This window comes from Anopheles coustani, chromosome 2 (genome assembly GCF_943734705.1).
Source record: "Anopheles coustani chromosome 2, idAnoCousDA_361_x.2, whole genome shotgun sequence".
Taxonomy (NCBI): domain Eukaryota; kingdom Metazoa; phylum Arthropoda; class Insecta; order Diptera; family Culicidae; genus Anopheles; species Anopheles coustani.
In genome coordinates this window covers 49,251,409-49,267,200 of record NC_071289.1, presented here as the reverse complement: position 1 = coordinate 49,267,200, position 15,792 = coordinate 49,251,409, and the positions used below count along the sequence as shown (strand labels likewise).

Genomic DNA, 15,792 nt, shown 5'->3' with positions numbered 1-15,792 from the left:
ACTCTTTTAACATTGTTTTCTATCGCCAAGGAATGTTTGAACATACAAGCACTGCTCACTACTCACTTATCGAATTATCGACTTAACGGAATGCAGTGCAAATGGACGTAGCGCTTAATGTGTTAATTCGGAATGTCCAGTTAGTTCACATCATAGGTCAAAAAACGTCAGAGATAACCATTGAAGAGAAAAATTAATCGTTCGATTGCATAATGCATGCAAGTCTACCAACGAGCTAGCATAACTTGTGGCCAGTTCTTGTTTCAAAACTCAATCGGTAAAATATCGATTCTCCAACTCAAAAACATTCGATAATAACCAACGAAAAGGTCGGCCACGAGCTTTAACCACATAAAAAATGCAAGTCTGAGATGCAAACAAATAATCTTGTTCCAACGGTGAAATATGGTGAAAGTTCCTTAATGGTTTGAAGGTGAATGAGTGCAACAGGAGCGGTTTGATTGCACTTCATTGATGGGGTAATGGATCACAAAACCTACGTTCAAATTTTGAAAAACAGTTGTATAAAAAGCGCTGAGAAGTTAGGATTTCAAGGAAGATTCCTATTCCAACAAGATAACGAGCCTAAACACACAGTCGTAAATACCAAGTTGGGGCTTCGTTATAATGTCCCAAAACAACTCCATTCGCTTTCCACAGAGTCCAGATGAACCCGATAGAACATCGATGGAAGATTTTAGATGATTTCCTTCGAAAACGGACAACCTCTAACAAGGATGAGTTGAAAGGCTCCTTCCAAGCAGAATGGGACCGAATACCGCCTACCGTCTTGATAAATTTGGTCAATTCCATGCCACGTTTCCAATATTAAATCCTTACACAGTAAGCTGGTTGCCTCGAAAATAGGACAACAATCCGAGGTAGACTAATACTTTTTGCGTTCATCATAATTCTTTTTTTTGTAATAAAGCGCCATGGCCACCAGTGTTGTTAAATTGTACTAGTAAATTTTATTGATATATACGAATTGACCAATCCTCTACCGACCATGGCCGTTTAAACGCATGTTTTGAGCCTACATCGCTCCAAAATATGGGGTTTTCAAGAAATTTTCGTCTAGACGAATACTTTTTCGCCTCACTGTATGTGTCGAGAAGTGTTGCATTGTGCCGTTTTATTGGATAAAAAAGCCTCTTTTATACAGTTACCAATTTTATATATGTTAGCTTAGTTCGCTCTAGTCTAGAATTCAATAGTGTATTTTGGTTCCCGCACTTTAAATATTGACACGATAGAATTGAAAGAGCTTACTACGCCTTACATGTTTCTGATAACGCTAATACTTTCAAGATGCGCCTGATAATGGACCCAAATTTTGTATAAGAAGGACAAGTTATATAGTTTCTTAACAGTGACCGGCAGGAAAAAGTGCCCACTTCGAATTTTGTTGATTTTAGCTCAATATTTTTTTCTCAATCTAACTAAATATTCTGCAAGTATTTTTCGTATATTGATTTACATATTTCGTATAAGATCCACTAATGAGTAAGCGAAAACAAACATATTTTGATTTTGAGAAAAAAAATTATAAAAAAAAGTATCTAAAAAAACAGTGACAAGAAAATTGCTATGAGTATTGTCCATGGTTCTTCTGCTAAAGTCCTCAGTATCCAGATACTTCGATGTATTTTACCGAAAAGATTTGAAATTTTTGACCTCGAACTACCTGAGGAACTTGGTTGTGGTTAGTTGGTTTGATATGAACTATACGAATAAACATAATTATACTGTATGGGGTTTTATAAACACTTATTGCAAAGACCATAACACAACTCGTCTCTGTTAGTGACTACATATAGGTTGTCTTTTCACGAGCGTATTACAAAAGTAAGTTTGTCTATATGAGCTACACTGGTAATGGAATCTAAAATAATATTTTCCCTGTATAGTTATTTTCCCAATAGAGTTATAATCAAAATATAATTCCCTCATGTTCTTACTGTTATGTACGGCTGCAGGACCTCCAATAATGCTTCACAAACCTCCGGAACAATATGTGATATTGACTGCTTTGAAACCTAATTTAGTAATATACATTTAAGATAAGCATACATTTAGCACAAAATACAATAAAATGCAATACAAGAACAACCAGAAAATTGTCGATACTTACACGAAATAAGTATTGTAGACTCGTATACGATTCGCCTGTTGCAAGGAACCTTAAATATGCGAAGAGCAGTGACGGCAAGTGAGCAGTTGCTCATAACATTGTGTAGTTTCGACTAATTTTTTCGTGGATAGCAGCGAGCAGCCAGTCGAAGTCATCTCTTGTCATCCGTAAAAAATTTTGATCGTAGTTTCCGCAACCTCTTCTAGCACGTTGACTGCCAAGCCTTTTTGAGCGCATTTAACCGTCAGGCCAAGAAAATCACTTCAGAGAGGGAGCCGCTTACTCATATGTATTTGTGGGAAGCGCTTCGCTCATTGATAACATTCTCACATGCTTTGCGATATTATTCGCTATTTTAATATTTTATTAGTTTATAAATTATTATACTTTTATCATATACGAAGTAACAGAATGGAATGTAAAAAAAGTTACTACATACTGTGCAAGTTGCCTGAACCAATCACTGATGTGGTTAATTTGTTTCAACATTGTACACAAGAATTAATTTTATAATAAACTAAATAACGAATGAGTTTTGTGAACTAATCAAAGTTATTTATTTATTCAATGCAAACCATTTTGCGCATATAACACAGTACCAACAGTAGCACGTTCATGGTATTAGTGTCTTTCGCACGTGAGAGAGCAAGCAGTTTCGCTGTCATCCAAAAAGTGGGTGACATGGCCTGGAGAGAAATGTTGCTGTCACCCAAAATTGGGTGACATGGCAGTCAAAGTGCTAGTATGTCGCCCAATAGCCGTGTAGCATGCCTATGCTATACGGCTGAAAATCAACCACCACAGAAGTACCGCGTTTTTGCTGAGCGTGAAAAGCACAATGAACTCTCCGTTTCATAATCAAATGTTATGAACTAAGTATCAAAAACAACAAAATCAGGTGACACCGCCTCAAAACAAACAAAACCCACCCCCATAAAACCTCAACTCAGAAACAACCGCAAAACACCCAAAACTGCAATCTAGGAAAATTGATAGATCGACGCACCCAGCGATACCGCGCAAACAAGTTGCGACACGATCGTGCGCGAGCATTGCACATAAGTAATATGACCCACGGCAAGCCGGTGCATGAAAAACAGGAAACCAACGGGTTCGGGCATTTGAGCTAAGTAAACATGACCCACTTCGGGCCGGATGTTATGAAACAGGCAAGGAACGATGCGCGCAAAAACGTTTGCGCGATCGACGTCAATAACCTAACCAAAAACACCAAAATTATCCAACCAGCATTTATAGAATCGATAAACATAACCCTAGTGCCACAAGCTTCGGGTCGAGGTAGGAAATCACTGGGCAAGAGCGAGATGGTGATAGCCTTGTCTCTTTTACACCAACGCAGCAATTCCCCTGTCCCGCCACCGCCAGAAATCTCTGGCCACCGCGCCCATCTGGTGCCGCGGCAGCCGATACGAACTGAAAAATCGAGGTTTGTGATTGGCTAGCCGAACCCTCATGTGTGAAGACATCAAAGTGCGCATGCGCATTGCAATACGATACGAAGTTTAAATGCCCTGCGCGATCGGGTCTTCGAAGACCCAGCGCGAGCGATCGAAAACCCAGCGCGAGCAATCGTAGACCAGTCGAATACCCAGCGCGGTCGAATACGGACGTACGGGTACCCGTACGGGTATACCCAGCGCGGTCGAATACGTACGTACGGGTACCCGTACGGGTATACCCAGCGCGAGCGGTCATTCATGCATACGTACGCAGCGCAAGCGATCGCTAAATGAAGAGCAAAAACCGAAACGCGGTGGCCATATGAATTCGCTCCGCGAGAGGTTTAAATGGCTAGAGCGGGTTGAGCGTATACCGATGCATTCCCATACAGTCCATACAAACGGCTACGCAGTAGATATATATTGGGCCTTTAGTACACCGTTCTCAACAAAGAGCGACGGTCTTGCGGTAGGTGCGCAGAGACCGGAGTGGAAACAACGCGGTTCAAGTCCGCGTAAACAGCTCGAGACATGAGAATGTGTAGAAGGAAGAGAAGAGAAAAAGAGCGCCGGGCCCCGAAAGGGGCCTCCATTTTTCGTTTTTGCCGCGGCAACTTCGGTTTTGCTTCGGTTTAGGTGTCGCGATAAATCTGAAAACGAAGTAAAAGTCACCATGCGTACTAAGCGCGTTTTACAAAGCGCGGTGGCGCTCGGGTTATGCAGCGAAAGCCGAAAATTATGCAGCGAAAGCCGCAGCCGAGGTTCAAAAGATTGCCATTTGGATTGTCATGTGCGCCCGAAATTTTTCAGCGTGAAATGGAGAAGATTGTCCGGAACTACAGAAACGTTCTAGTATACTTGGACGACATTTTTATATTTGCCAAAACGCTAGGAGAACTAAGCGAGTTGGAGAAAGAGGTTAGGGAAGTAATCCACCATAACGGGCTAACGGTAAATGAAGAGAAATCGTGCCATGGGCAAGAAAAAACTAGATTTTTTAGGATTTACATTAGACGGAGAGGGTATATTGCCCATGAGGGAGAAACTGTCAGCCATTCATAAAATTGAGAGGCCAAAGGATACAGCAGAGCTAAGGAGTTTCCGGGGGAGGAAACCGTTACGAGATCTAGTAAAAAGCGACGGATTTAAATGGGAAGAGATTCATCAAAGGACATTTGAAGAACTGAAAAAGGTGACTGAGGAAGACTTGATTAAGCGAGGATATTTCAATGAGTCCGATAAAATTATATTATACACGGATGCCTCGCCTTGGGGTCTAGGAGCGGTTTTAGCCCAGGAAGACTCTAATACAAAAGAAGCTCGTATGCGCTTCTAAAGGCTTGCCAGATGCTGCAAGTCGCTACCCACAGTTACATAGAGAAGCGCTAGCGATAGTATGGGCTATGGAACGGTTTGTGTTTTATCTGTTAGGGAGAAAATTTCTCTTGCGATCGGACAGCGAGGCATTGAAGTTTATGATAAAGCCGTCAAAATGTAAGGATGTAGAGAAGAGGATTATGTCAAGGGCGGAAGGATGGTTTCTTCGTTTGGAACATTACCAATTGGATTTTGAACACGTTGCGGGACACAAAAACATAGCAGATGCTGCATCGAGGCTTTATCTCAGCCAGCCAAAATGAACGCAATTCACCCGCATACACCCATAAAACGAAGTATCTATAAGAATTGCTATAGCAGTTGCACTAGCCTTTGCTATACACATCCGGTGTTCATGAAAATTCATCGAGAATTCATTCCAGCAAAACATGAACCCTGCTTCCCCCTTGGTGGCCCTAACTCTTCTCTCGCACTAACGCCGCCGCATGGTCTTCATGCTAGCTATCTGCATGCTCCTCGCTGTGTCTGCGCTCCTGGTAGTTCCTTTTCGTTTGGGTCTTCAGATGTTCGTGGCTGGAGTCGAACACTAACCGGCGGCCATCGGTGAATACTGAAAGTATGATACACGATACACGCGTGGCCAAAGCCCGCGCCTGGATTGCATGGATTGTAATCGACTTTTTATCTACACGAGTGCTCACGCCCAAAACGTTTAAAAGTCTTTACTATCACCGGAGTTGTTGGACAAGAGTTGGTGCGTGATGGATGCGCTAGTGCCCCATCAGTTGGTTTGGTAAAAAAAATTATGGTCGGTTTTGAAATTCTTAATTTATTGTAACATATTTTTGACGGGGCCCGAGTATACTAGAGCTAGCTTGACTTAACATTATAACGGCAAGACAAACATGTTCGCCATGTCAATCAACTTAATTTTGTTCATAAAGCATTGCCTAACATTTCTACTTGATGTCGTTAAAAACATACAGCGAGTTACACCAAATATGCTAGCAATTATCAGCTACAGCGGGGACTCTTGCAAAGCATGAACCGGATTTAGCCACTCCGCACCATGAACACTTTGTTTAAGCTTATCTTAATCTGCACTTTTGGTAATTGCGCCTGCGTGTATGCTTGGTACAGCACACCACCACCCTTTAAGAATAATTTTACTATAGAGAGAATAGATATTGGAAAATTATTCTCCTGTCTGTTTAATAATTCGGTTCTTGTGAACTGTTGTAGTTTTTCTTGTAACGCAATGTTCTATTGTACAATTTGTTTCGTGTATCTGTCTAACTATGAATGGTCCAATGTATAATGGATCTAATTTTTTTCTATTTTCGTTTGTCAGATAAACTTTATCGCCTATTTTGATTGAAATTGGATTAACGGTCTTATTTAAGGTGATTTGTCTTTTTTCTTTTTGTCTTATGAGGTTTTCTCTCGCAATTTTGTTAGACTTTTGGATTTTATACTTCATTTCGTTGTAATATTGTTCGATGTTATAGATTGGTTGAATGGTTGTTTCGTGTAGTTCTTGGGGTAGATTTGCTTTTCTTCCAAATACTAATTCAAATGGTGTGTAATTTGTATCTGTATGCGGAGTAGTATTGTAAACAAAAGAATAAAACTTAATCCAATTGTCCCAATCATCGTGATGTTCGTTTGAAAATGTCCTTAAATATTCATTTAAGCATCTATGGATTCTTTCTAAACTACCAATTGTTTGTGGATGATATGCGGTTCCAAATGTTTGTTTGAATTTGAGGATTTCTGCAATTTTATTTAGAATTTCGTTATTGTATTCGAGTCCTTGATCCGATTTGAGTTCCATGAAATTTCCATAAATAAGAATGAAATTTTCTATTAACGCTTTGGCTATTGAATTTGCTTCTTTGTTCGGAATTGGGATGATAACTACATACTTTGTTAAATCACATTGTATTGTTACTGCATATCTATTGTTATGATTAGTTTTTGGTAACGGTCCTACAGTATCTATCGAGATTACACTAAAAGGTTTTGAGGGTGTTGTCGTCACAACAGTTTCCTCTTTTGTATGCCGCTTGGTCTTGTTTAGCTGGCATTCTTGGCATTGCCTGACATAATTTTTAATGTCTTCCCAACTGGCGAATTTTGTCTCGTTATCATATCGTTACCATCTCGTTTGTTAATTTTCGATCTCCATAACGAGACAAAGTGTTGCACCAAAAAAGGGGGTGGGGTGCAACATTCAATCGGTTATTTTGTGGTGGTGTTAGTGCCAAACAGAGGTTACGAATGTGTGCGTGCTATTTCACCATAATGGCACGCACACAACTATATAATCCATTTCGGATGTCAAATGATACGGAGAACACGGTGTTGTATTCTGCTCGAGCCGCCAACGCGGAAATTTTTATTTTTCGTCGAATTCCTCCGCTTCTTCTACATTCTGCTCTCCCAAGGGCGGCTTCTTCCTCCGGTGTTATTTCTGTTGAACGAAACAAACCAAGGAATAGAATTAGTGAATCGCTGTTATAAATGGTTATGATTTTGCACTACCACTTTGTTTACTTACCGATTCTAAGATCCGGCCAACGCATTCGTGGACGATCGAACTCCCCATCCGTTTCCCGGACCAGATCGCACATGAGCTGACACTGTTCCCGACTTGTTGATGGATCCTATTAGTTTCCGTTTAGACGTCATGAACATTTAAAATTCAACACACTCTTGAAGGAACAACACTTTACACTTTTTCACTCGACTGTTCTAGCGCTGGATGTTTCGAAGACTGAAAACTTCATCGCGTCGCGATTGACAGTTGGTGCGTGATGGCATTCATACAGACGACCTTTTTTATTCTCTACATGATTGACCGACATAAAGTGCACCAACACACATTCGGGTTGCTGTGCAGTGTGGGAATGCTACACGATCGGCTCCGCTATTGTAATGTGTCAGACTGAAAGGGAAGATGTGAAAGGGCAGATGTGACTTCTCCCCTAGCACACCGATTCATCATTAGAACGAGAAGGAAGACAAAGTGTGCAAGAGAAAGCTGACAGTTCTGGACTCGCGGGGGTAGGAATCTGTGGAAACGGGGCAATGTTGCATGTCGCCGTCAGTTGGGTTGTTTCATATTTGGCCATTTATAATATTCTCTTATTTTGAGGTACAACCTATGTTGTCCTATATGTCCTCCTAGGAAATTCTTATGATGCGATTCTAGTATCGTCATCTTTTCATCCTGCTTTAATATAATCTTGGGCGCCTTGAACAGTATAATTTCTGACCCCAAAAAGGGCTCAACAAGCGATTTCCTTTATGGTCTGCAGGGAATAATATTCGAATAATTTGTCATCAATTGACATTGCTAGCTTATCTCGTTTCATTTCCTTTAGTAAGTCACAGATTTTCAGAAAAGCAAACTCTAGTGTTTGATTTCCGTTTTCATCCGACTTTAGTGGAATGTCGACAAATCCCAATACTTTGTTATAGTTGTTGTTACATAACTCAAGCTTGATTTTGTTTTCGTATGTCTTTGTTCGTAATTTCAACAGTTTATTAACCTCTGACGGGTTTTCAGTTTGCCATACTATAGGATGGCCAGTCCTTAGTACGTCATTTTGATCTTCATTATGCAATGTTTTATGCTTCTGCTTGGTCATTGCTCTTGTATTTACAACAAGCACTTCCTTTGTCAATGGTGTAATATTTTTCAATTCTTCTGAGTTCACTATCATTCGTGAAAGAGCGTCTGCTCCAACATTCGTTTTACCCTTTACATATTGTATGTCGAAGTCAAATTCTTCTAGATCTAGTCTCATGCGTGTGTGCTTAGATGTTGGGTTCTTCATTTGAAAAAGATAAACTAATGGTCTATGGTCTGTTCGAACGGTAAATCTTTGACCGTAAAGATATGGTTTAAAATGGTTAATTGCCCAATGAATGGCTGTTAGCTCTTTTTCAATAACTGATTTTGCCTTTTCTCCTGGCGTGAAACTTTTACTTGCGTAAGCGACTGGTAAGTCATTTCCTTCTATTATTTGTGAAAGAATGGCTCCACATGCTACGTCGGAAGCATCAGTAGTTACAATGAATTTTTGTGAAAAGTCTGGGTATTTTAGTATAGTAGGGGATAACAAATGTTTTTTCAATGAGTCAAATGCTAGTTGGCATTCCTTTGTCCATTGAAACTTTACACCTTTCTTCAGAAGGTTATTCAATGGCTTAGCGATATTTGCAAAATTATTTACAAACTTTCTATAATAGTTACAAAATGCTACAAATCGTCTTACTTCATCAGCGTTATTGGGAACTGGAAAGTCCCTTAGCTTCTGGAACTTAGATTCGTCTGGGTAAATTCCTTCGCTCGTTATCTTATGTCCTAAATATGTTACTTCTGTTCTAAAGAAACTACATTTATCTGGATTTAACTTAAGATTGTATTTTCTTAGCCTATCAAAAACTTTAACTAGGTTACTGATATGATGCCGTGCACTGCATCCAGTAACGATTATATCATCTATATATACAAATGCTAGTTCAGGTGTCAACCCGGCCATGGCTATTGCCATCATTCGCTGAAAGCTATTTGGACATATATTTAGTCCAAAAGGCATACGCGTAAATTGATAGTGGCCAGTCGAGGTTGAAAACGCTGTGAACTTTCTTGAGTCATTTTCGAGAGGGATCTGATGGAAGCCTGACATCAAGTCTAAAGTACTAAAGTACTTGGCTCTTCCTAATTGATCCAGAATTGTGTCAATCCGGGGTAAAGGAAACTTGTCTGGTAAGATTTTCTTATTTAATTGTCGAAAATCTACCACTAGCCTCCACTTCTTATCAGCATTGTCCGATTTCTTTGGTACCAAAAGAATTGGAGAGTTGTAAGAAGATATCGAATGTTCAATAATGTTGCTTTGCAACATCTTATCTACTTGTTTGTTTATCTCTTCTGTTTGCGAGTGGATTTGTTTATAATTGGGTATATATGATGGTATGTTGTCTTTCAATCGAATTTCTTGCTTGTAGAAATTATTGGTAGTGATTGGGTCGTCATTTATGCAAAATATATCAGAGTATTTGTAAATAATTTGTTCCAAATCCTTTCTTGCAAACTGTGGTACATTTTCTATTTTAATTTTTCTGCAAATATTTGATGCTCTATTTGTATTGGTATTTGTTTGCAAGGAACATTTTAAAATGTTGTACTCTCTGAGTAATTTTGTCTCTGGTAAGATTAAGTTGTGAGGGATAAACACATTTTCCTCCGTAGTGTTTACAAGTTTGATAAATTGGTTTTCTTTTGATACTACCTACTACTACTACTACTACTACTACTGATACTACTGATACTGTCTGTTATGGACTGCTGTTGCTTGTCTAAAAAAATATTTTCTGTCGGAGGTGTTAGATAATTGACTCTTCCTTGGGAAATTTGTGCCTGTAGGCTTTCATTCTGTTTCCAGTATTGGTCATTTTGCTGTTCCTCTTGTGTTATATACACTCGATTGGAATTTTGTCTCCAATTTCCCGATGAGTTTTGATGGTTTCCTTGAGGTTCATATCGATTTGTTTGGTTAGGTCCGTTATTATTATTACGATTATTATTTTGATATCTTGGTTGCTGGTAATTGTTGTTGGGTGGGTTAAAGGGTGGGAATCTAGTTTGATTCCGGTTGTGGTATCTATTATAGTTTTGTGGTCGTTTGTTCCATTGGTTTTGATTTGGGTTAAATTTATTAAACCTTGGACCATGGTTGCGTTTATTGTAATTGTTATTATTGTACCAATCGTTTCTATTTCTTGATTGGTTTGAGCGCGTAGCAAACACTTCTGCTGAGTTCTTGCTGTCAGTTTCATTTTCGAGAATCTTCTGAGTTGCAGAAGATACAGTTGTAAAATTTCCAGCCTTCAGCAAAATTCTGGTTTCAGGATTGGTTACTTTTTGTATTAAAGTGTCAATTCCGAGTTTTACGACCATTTTGCTTGCAACAGTTTCAGGAATTTGTTCTTCAACATAAAGTTCCTTCAACTTCGTTGTAAGTATTTCAACTTCCTCACACATTTTCTGTGTGTCATGATTTTTGACCGCTTTAATTGTTGCGATTACTTTATCGGGGTTTGTCTTTTCTTGGCATCGTTCTTTGATGTTATGCAATAATGCAGTAAAAGAATCAGTAACGGCTGGTAAGCCGATTCTTGCCTTTCCTGTCAATCTTGTTCTCAAGAACTTGATCAACATTGTTTCGTCACAATTTGTATTAAGGTCTTTTACTAACTGAGCAGCATCTAAAAAGGTTGCTAAGTTTGCTGCAGACCCGTCGTAAATCTGAACTAATGACGTTGCTGTCTTAATATCAAACGTAGCCATTTTGATTTTAATTCGCTTCTGTAGCTTGATCAGATTAATAATTATTATTGCGATTGTTTTCAAGGAGATTAATTTTGAACCTTCAAGCTTGACATTTAAAATGGTTCGTATTTCTGCTACTAATTGTCTAGCGATTTTCAACGTAAATTTCTGGTTTTCTTCCTCTAGTTCCTCTGATAACGTTAAGATGTCGTTATATATTGTCTTACAGTTAAGTAATTTATTTATCAAAGTTATCTGTCTATATTTACGGTTTGGAGCTTTCTTTAAGTTACCAATGATATTCTTTAATTTATGTATTAATAAATCAATTGCATCCATCCGAATTGAAGCAATTTAAATAGACTTGCGTTAACGAAGTATCTAATAGTTTTAAAACGTTCATAATCTGGAATATTTCTCAGACCTCATACGCAGATAAAGGGCTTTGTCTAATATTTCAAGACTTTCTTTTCCAAAGTGTCAATTGTTAAAATTGCATATTCCTCAATGACTTTATCCGCAAATTCTTATAATAATTCTCGCAATTATTAGTTTAAGGTTAGTATATAATGTGTTAGTTTTTTTTTAACTCCGTATGCTGCTAAAGGCGATGTCTTCGATGTACATACTGCTAGGGGCGATGTCATCATTGCTTAGTTGTGCTTGCTGCTAGGGGCGATGTCCTCATTGCCGAATAACTAGTTGCCAGCATCGCGTAGTTTTCTTTCTAGACATCTGATGCTATGGTTTGATTGTTGTCATAATTTTCTCGTTGCTTACTTGTCGAAGTTCGGACTCACATATTCATTTGTAACTCATTTTCAAAGGTTCGTTTTTTTGTCGTAGGTTATGTTTATGTTGTTTCTTGTTTCTCACTGCGCGGATATGCATCACCTGTTTAGCGCATGCTGCCTGGAGTCCTATTTCACTGCGCGTGCCACTTGGAGTTTCTTGCGGTAAGGTTATGTCGCTATGCTCACTTTTCGTGGCGTGTGCTGCTGGGAGTCTTATTTCACTGCGCGTAACACTTGGTTGGTGGCGGATTTGTTTTGGTTTTATTCGTGTCTCATTACCTTATCATTGGGGTAATTTTCACAATCACTATCGTTGTCTTCTTCCATCCCTTCGTTGAAACGATTAAGAATCCTCTTTCAGCTCGGCGTATGCTTGCGGGAATAGTCGACGGCAAATGTTAAGCAGGGTGTCGAATGCTTTTGGGCCACGTCTGGTGATTTTTTCAAAAAGCATTTTGTGTCTGGTTTGTCCATCTGACTCGATGCACTCAATTCTTAACACCATGTCACGCGAAAGCGTATTTTGTTCCACACACTCGTTACACAATTGTTCATAGTTCGTACAATAGATCAATGTATCGATGCGGGAAAGTATTGCCTGTCTATGTTTGTTTTCCATCGTAAAATTCCATTTGAAGCCACTTTTTAATTTTCCAATTCCATTTCACTTGCGTGTCCACTTCCGTTGTTTTACACTCTAGCGTTTTGGTCCACCATTGCTCGTATTGTCTGTTTTCCTCAGTATAGCTTTATAGGCTTTCCACAAGCCGAACAACAGCTGTAGTACACATATTACGATCAGTATCCATAACTTCCAATCATGTTGCTGGTGCGCCTCTGTGTGATATTCCAGTGTATTCATAACGTTAACTTGGGCATCTCCAGTTATTCTTGGTTTGTGACTTGACATGCACATTTTTACTAAGCATGCGGAATAAACTTCCAACTTTCCTAATTCTGTACGTATTATGCACTCGTCCATTTGGTTTTTGCTTTTAGCTTTTCATGGTCTTGTTGTCTTTTTATTTTGTTAGTTTTATACCATGCTTGTTGTATGTTTAGTGCTTCGTACTATTCATTTTCTCCATCCTCCAGCATTGCTTAATACTTGCACGTCCTTTTTGTCACTCATGACTGCAGATTATGGTCACGGTCGCCATGTAATATTATAATATATCTACGCGTGAACTTCCGGCATCACGGTTGCCCTGATATATTATATATTTTCTTCCTCTCCTATTTCTTATGATAATATATCTACACGTGAACTTTCGGCATCACGGTTGCCTTGATATATTTCATATTCTTCTTCACATCACTTTCTTATGATAATATGTCTACACGTGAACTTCCGGCATCACGGTTGCCTTGGCATATTATCTATCTCCTTCTAACACTTCGAATTAGCAGCCTCACTGCTGACTGTAGAATGCCCTTTACTCGTGGTGGAATTTACTGATCACAATGCACCTGTAAGAAACCCATCTTAATAATTGAGAGGGTAATTTCAGGACTAACGCACAAGGCAAATCTTGACAACAATATAGAAACAATCATGGAAATGCAGAAGAGAATAATAGACCAGATGATGTCTAATGCACCCCCAGCTTTCGGATCTATGAACATTTCTTCCACGGTACTTGAAAAAAAGAAAGATCCAGTCCCATCTAGTTCTCTAAATGTCAGAGACAGTTCGGACCCGTAAGTCCGAAATCTCTCTAACCGCACCTGTCAGATGAAAAGGGAACGAGGAAACTTATAAATACGGTGGGAAAGCGGGAAAACCACACACTCTGTTACAAACATCGGGAAATAAAATAGTAAAATTTTGGTTTCGTGCGAACGAAACGATTCCTAAAATTTCTTTTCTTCGCCCCGTCGAAAGTGTTTGTAACAAAGGTCATTACCCCAGATGACCCAGGCAAAGATGATAAAGATTCAAACAAGGTTGTAAAATTCTCATCTTCTCTGTTTAGGGAAAGCTTTAAGTAGGACATTATTATCAGTATAATCATATCTTCTCTAGTTAACTCGTATACTTTGTCTATATTGACACGAGTTTGAACTTCCATATTATTCTATTGACCTTCTTGTTTATCTCTGACATTGGTTTGAAGTTGAGTGACTTATACAAAAACCCGCCTGGTCAACAATTCAAATATATTTTGATTAGGTGAAAGAAACTTTTTAAAATGTACTTAGTTCGTGTGTTAATCACTCCTCTGATCGTAGTAAGAGTTTTTGGTTTGATAGCTTATGACTGCAAGACTCAAACTCTAAATATGACATCAATTTCCCTCATAAATACTCCAGAATGCATTGAACACCACCCCAATATAACCTATGAAACAGCGCAAGTAGTGATCACTCAATCTTCAAATACAGGGAAAGGGAAATTTAAACACTGTTTAATTGAGGTGGATAATATATTGACAAGGTGTGGAAAAACAATAGATACATCGTATGAATCAGGATTCTTTTCTGAGTTCATAAAAATCTCGAACAGTCAGTGCACAGATGCAGTGTTTCAGGGGAAGTTAGCTCTCAGATATAGATCTTTTTTTCTAGATGCTGACGTCGGATCTGTTGGATCAATTAGTTTTGAAAGTCATGGCTCAATTCATCAGGGATCATGTTCCCCGGGCTCCTCTCTTCTTATTAATAATGTATGGTATCATCGCCCTATCATTTCCTCGAAATTGGCATACTTCCTGGGCCAAGGAGAAATGCAGATTTCCTTTGATAATGACTTAATTTCGTTGCCGAACGAAGAAACATGCAAGTATTCAACCGGGAAGTGTTTCACTCCAAATTATGGAAACATATTTTGGGAGTTGGATAAGCCTAGATGTGAGGATGATAGGAAGATACTAGTCTACTCAGGCGAGGGTTTATTGGTGAAAGATGAAGACAATGATGAGACATATATCCAAGTTAACCATGATGGATATGATTTCCAGATTTTACTAACAAAAAACAAGTTGTCCATTTGTGGTGTTGCGTCTTTTAGAACTGAACACCCCAACCTATTTGCGACAATAATGGATCCTCACAGCGCTAGTTTCTCCGTAACTGAGAAAGGAAACCCTCAAGAACTAAGTCTTATGAATTACCTCAACAGCAAGTTAATATACACAATGAGACACACTCGTCGAGAAGTCAATAGATTATTCGTTATATTTTCTAAAGATCGATGCGAAACTAGAAATAGCATTATAAAGAATATGATGTCGATTGCAGTTTTATCACCTATGGAGTTTGCCTATACTTATGGTAATCAAGTCTCAGTTGAGCAGAAGTCTCAGTTCAATAGAAGTCTCAGTTGAGCAGAAGTCTCAGTTGAGCAGAAGTCTCAGTTCACGACGCTCAGTTCCGCAGAAACCTCGACATAGTGAAATCTCAGTTTAGAACTGAGCTCAGGCTCAGTTCCATCCCGGTTCGAGGATGGAGTTACAGACAGTAAAGAAGTTATAGTGAAAAATAGACCAAGGCACAGTTCGATCAGTTTAGGCAACTATAAGAAACGAAACCACACTTGTGTTTTATTTCGGGACAAAGTCTCGAAAAGGAGGAAAGATGGGTTTCTTACAGGTGCATTGTGATCAGTGAATTCCACCACGAGTAAAGGGCATTCTACAGTCAGCAGTGAGGCTGCTAATTCGAAGTGTTAGAAGGAGATAGATAATATGCCAAGGCAACCGTGATGCCGGAAGTTCACGTGTA

The 15,792-nt window shown here is 39.0% G+C and overlaps 1 protein-coding gene across 1 annotated transcript; it reads left to right on the top strand.

Moving 5' to 3' along the window:
* The first annotated feature begins 14,261 nt into the window (after window positions 1–14,261).
* On the top strand, window positions 14,262–15,395 carry LOC131264530 (uncharacterized). Its single transcript, XM_058266822.1, has 2 exons — window positions 14,262–15,227; window positions 15,291–15,395. The coding sequence occupies exons 1-2, from the start codon at window positions 14,262–14,264 to the stop codon at window positions 15,393–15,395; spliced, it is 1,071 nt and encodes a 356-aa protein (XP_058122805.1).
* The last annotated feature ends 397 nt before the right edge of the window (window positions 15,396–15,792 follow it).

What these genes read in the sequence shown, in the direction of transcription:
- LOC131264530 (XM_058266822.1), top strand. Translation starts at nt 14,262, where the DNA reads ATGTACTTAGTTCGTGTGTTAATCACTCCTCTGATCGTAGTAAGAGTT. An exon ending in TGAGACACACTCGTCGAGAA is followed by an intron (nt 15,228 to 15,290) that starts GTCAATAGATTA and finishes AGCATTATAAAG; the next exon opens with AATATGATGTCGATTGCAGT.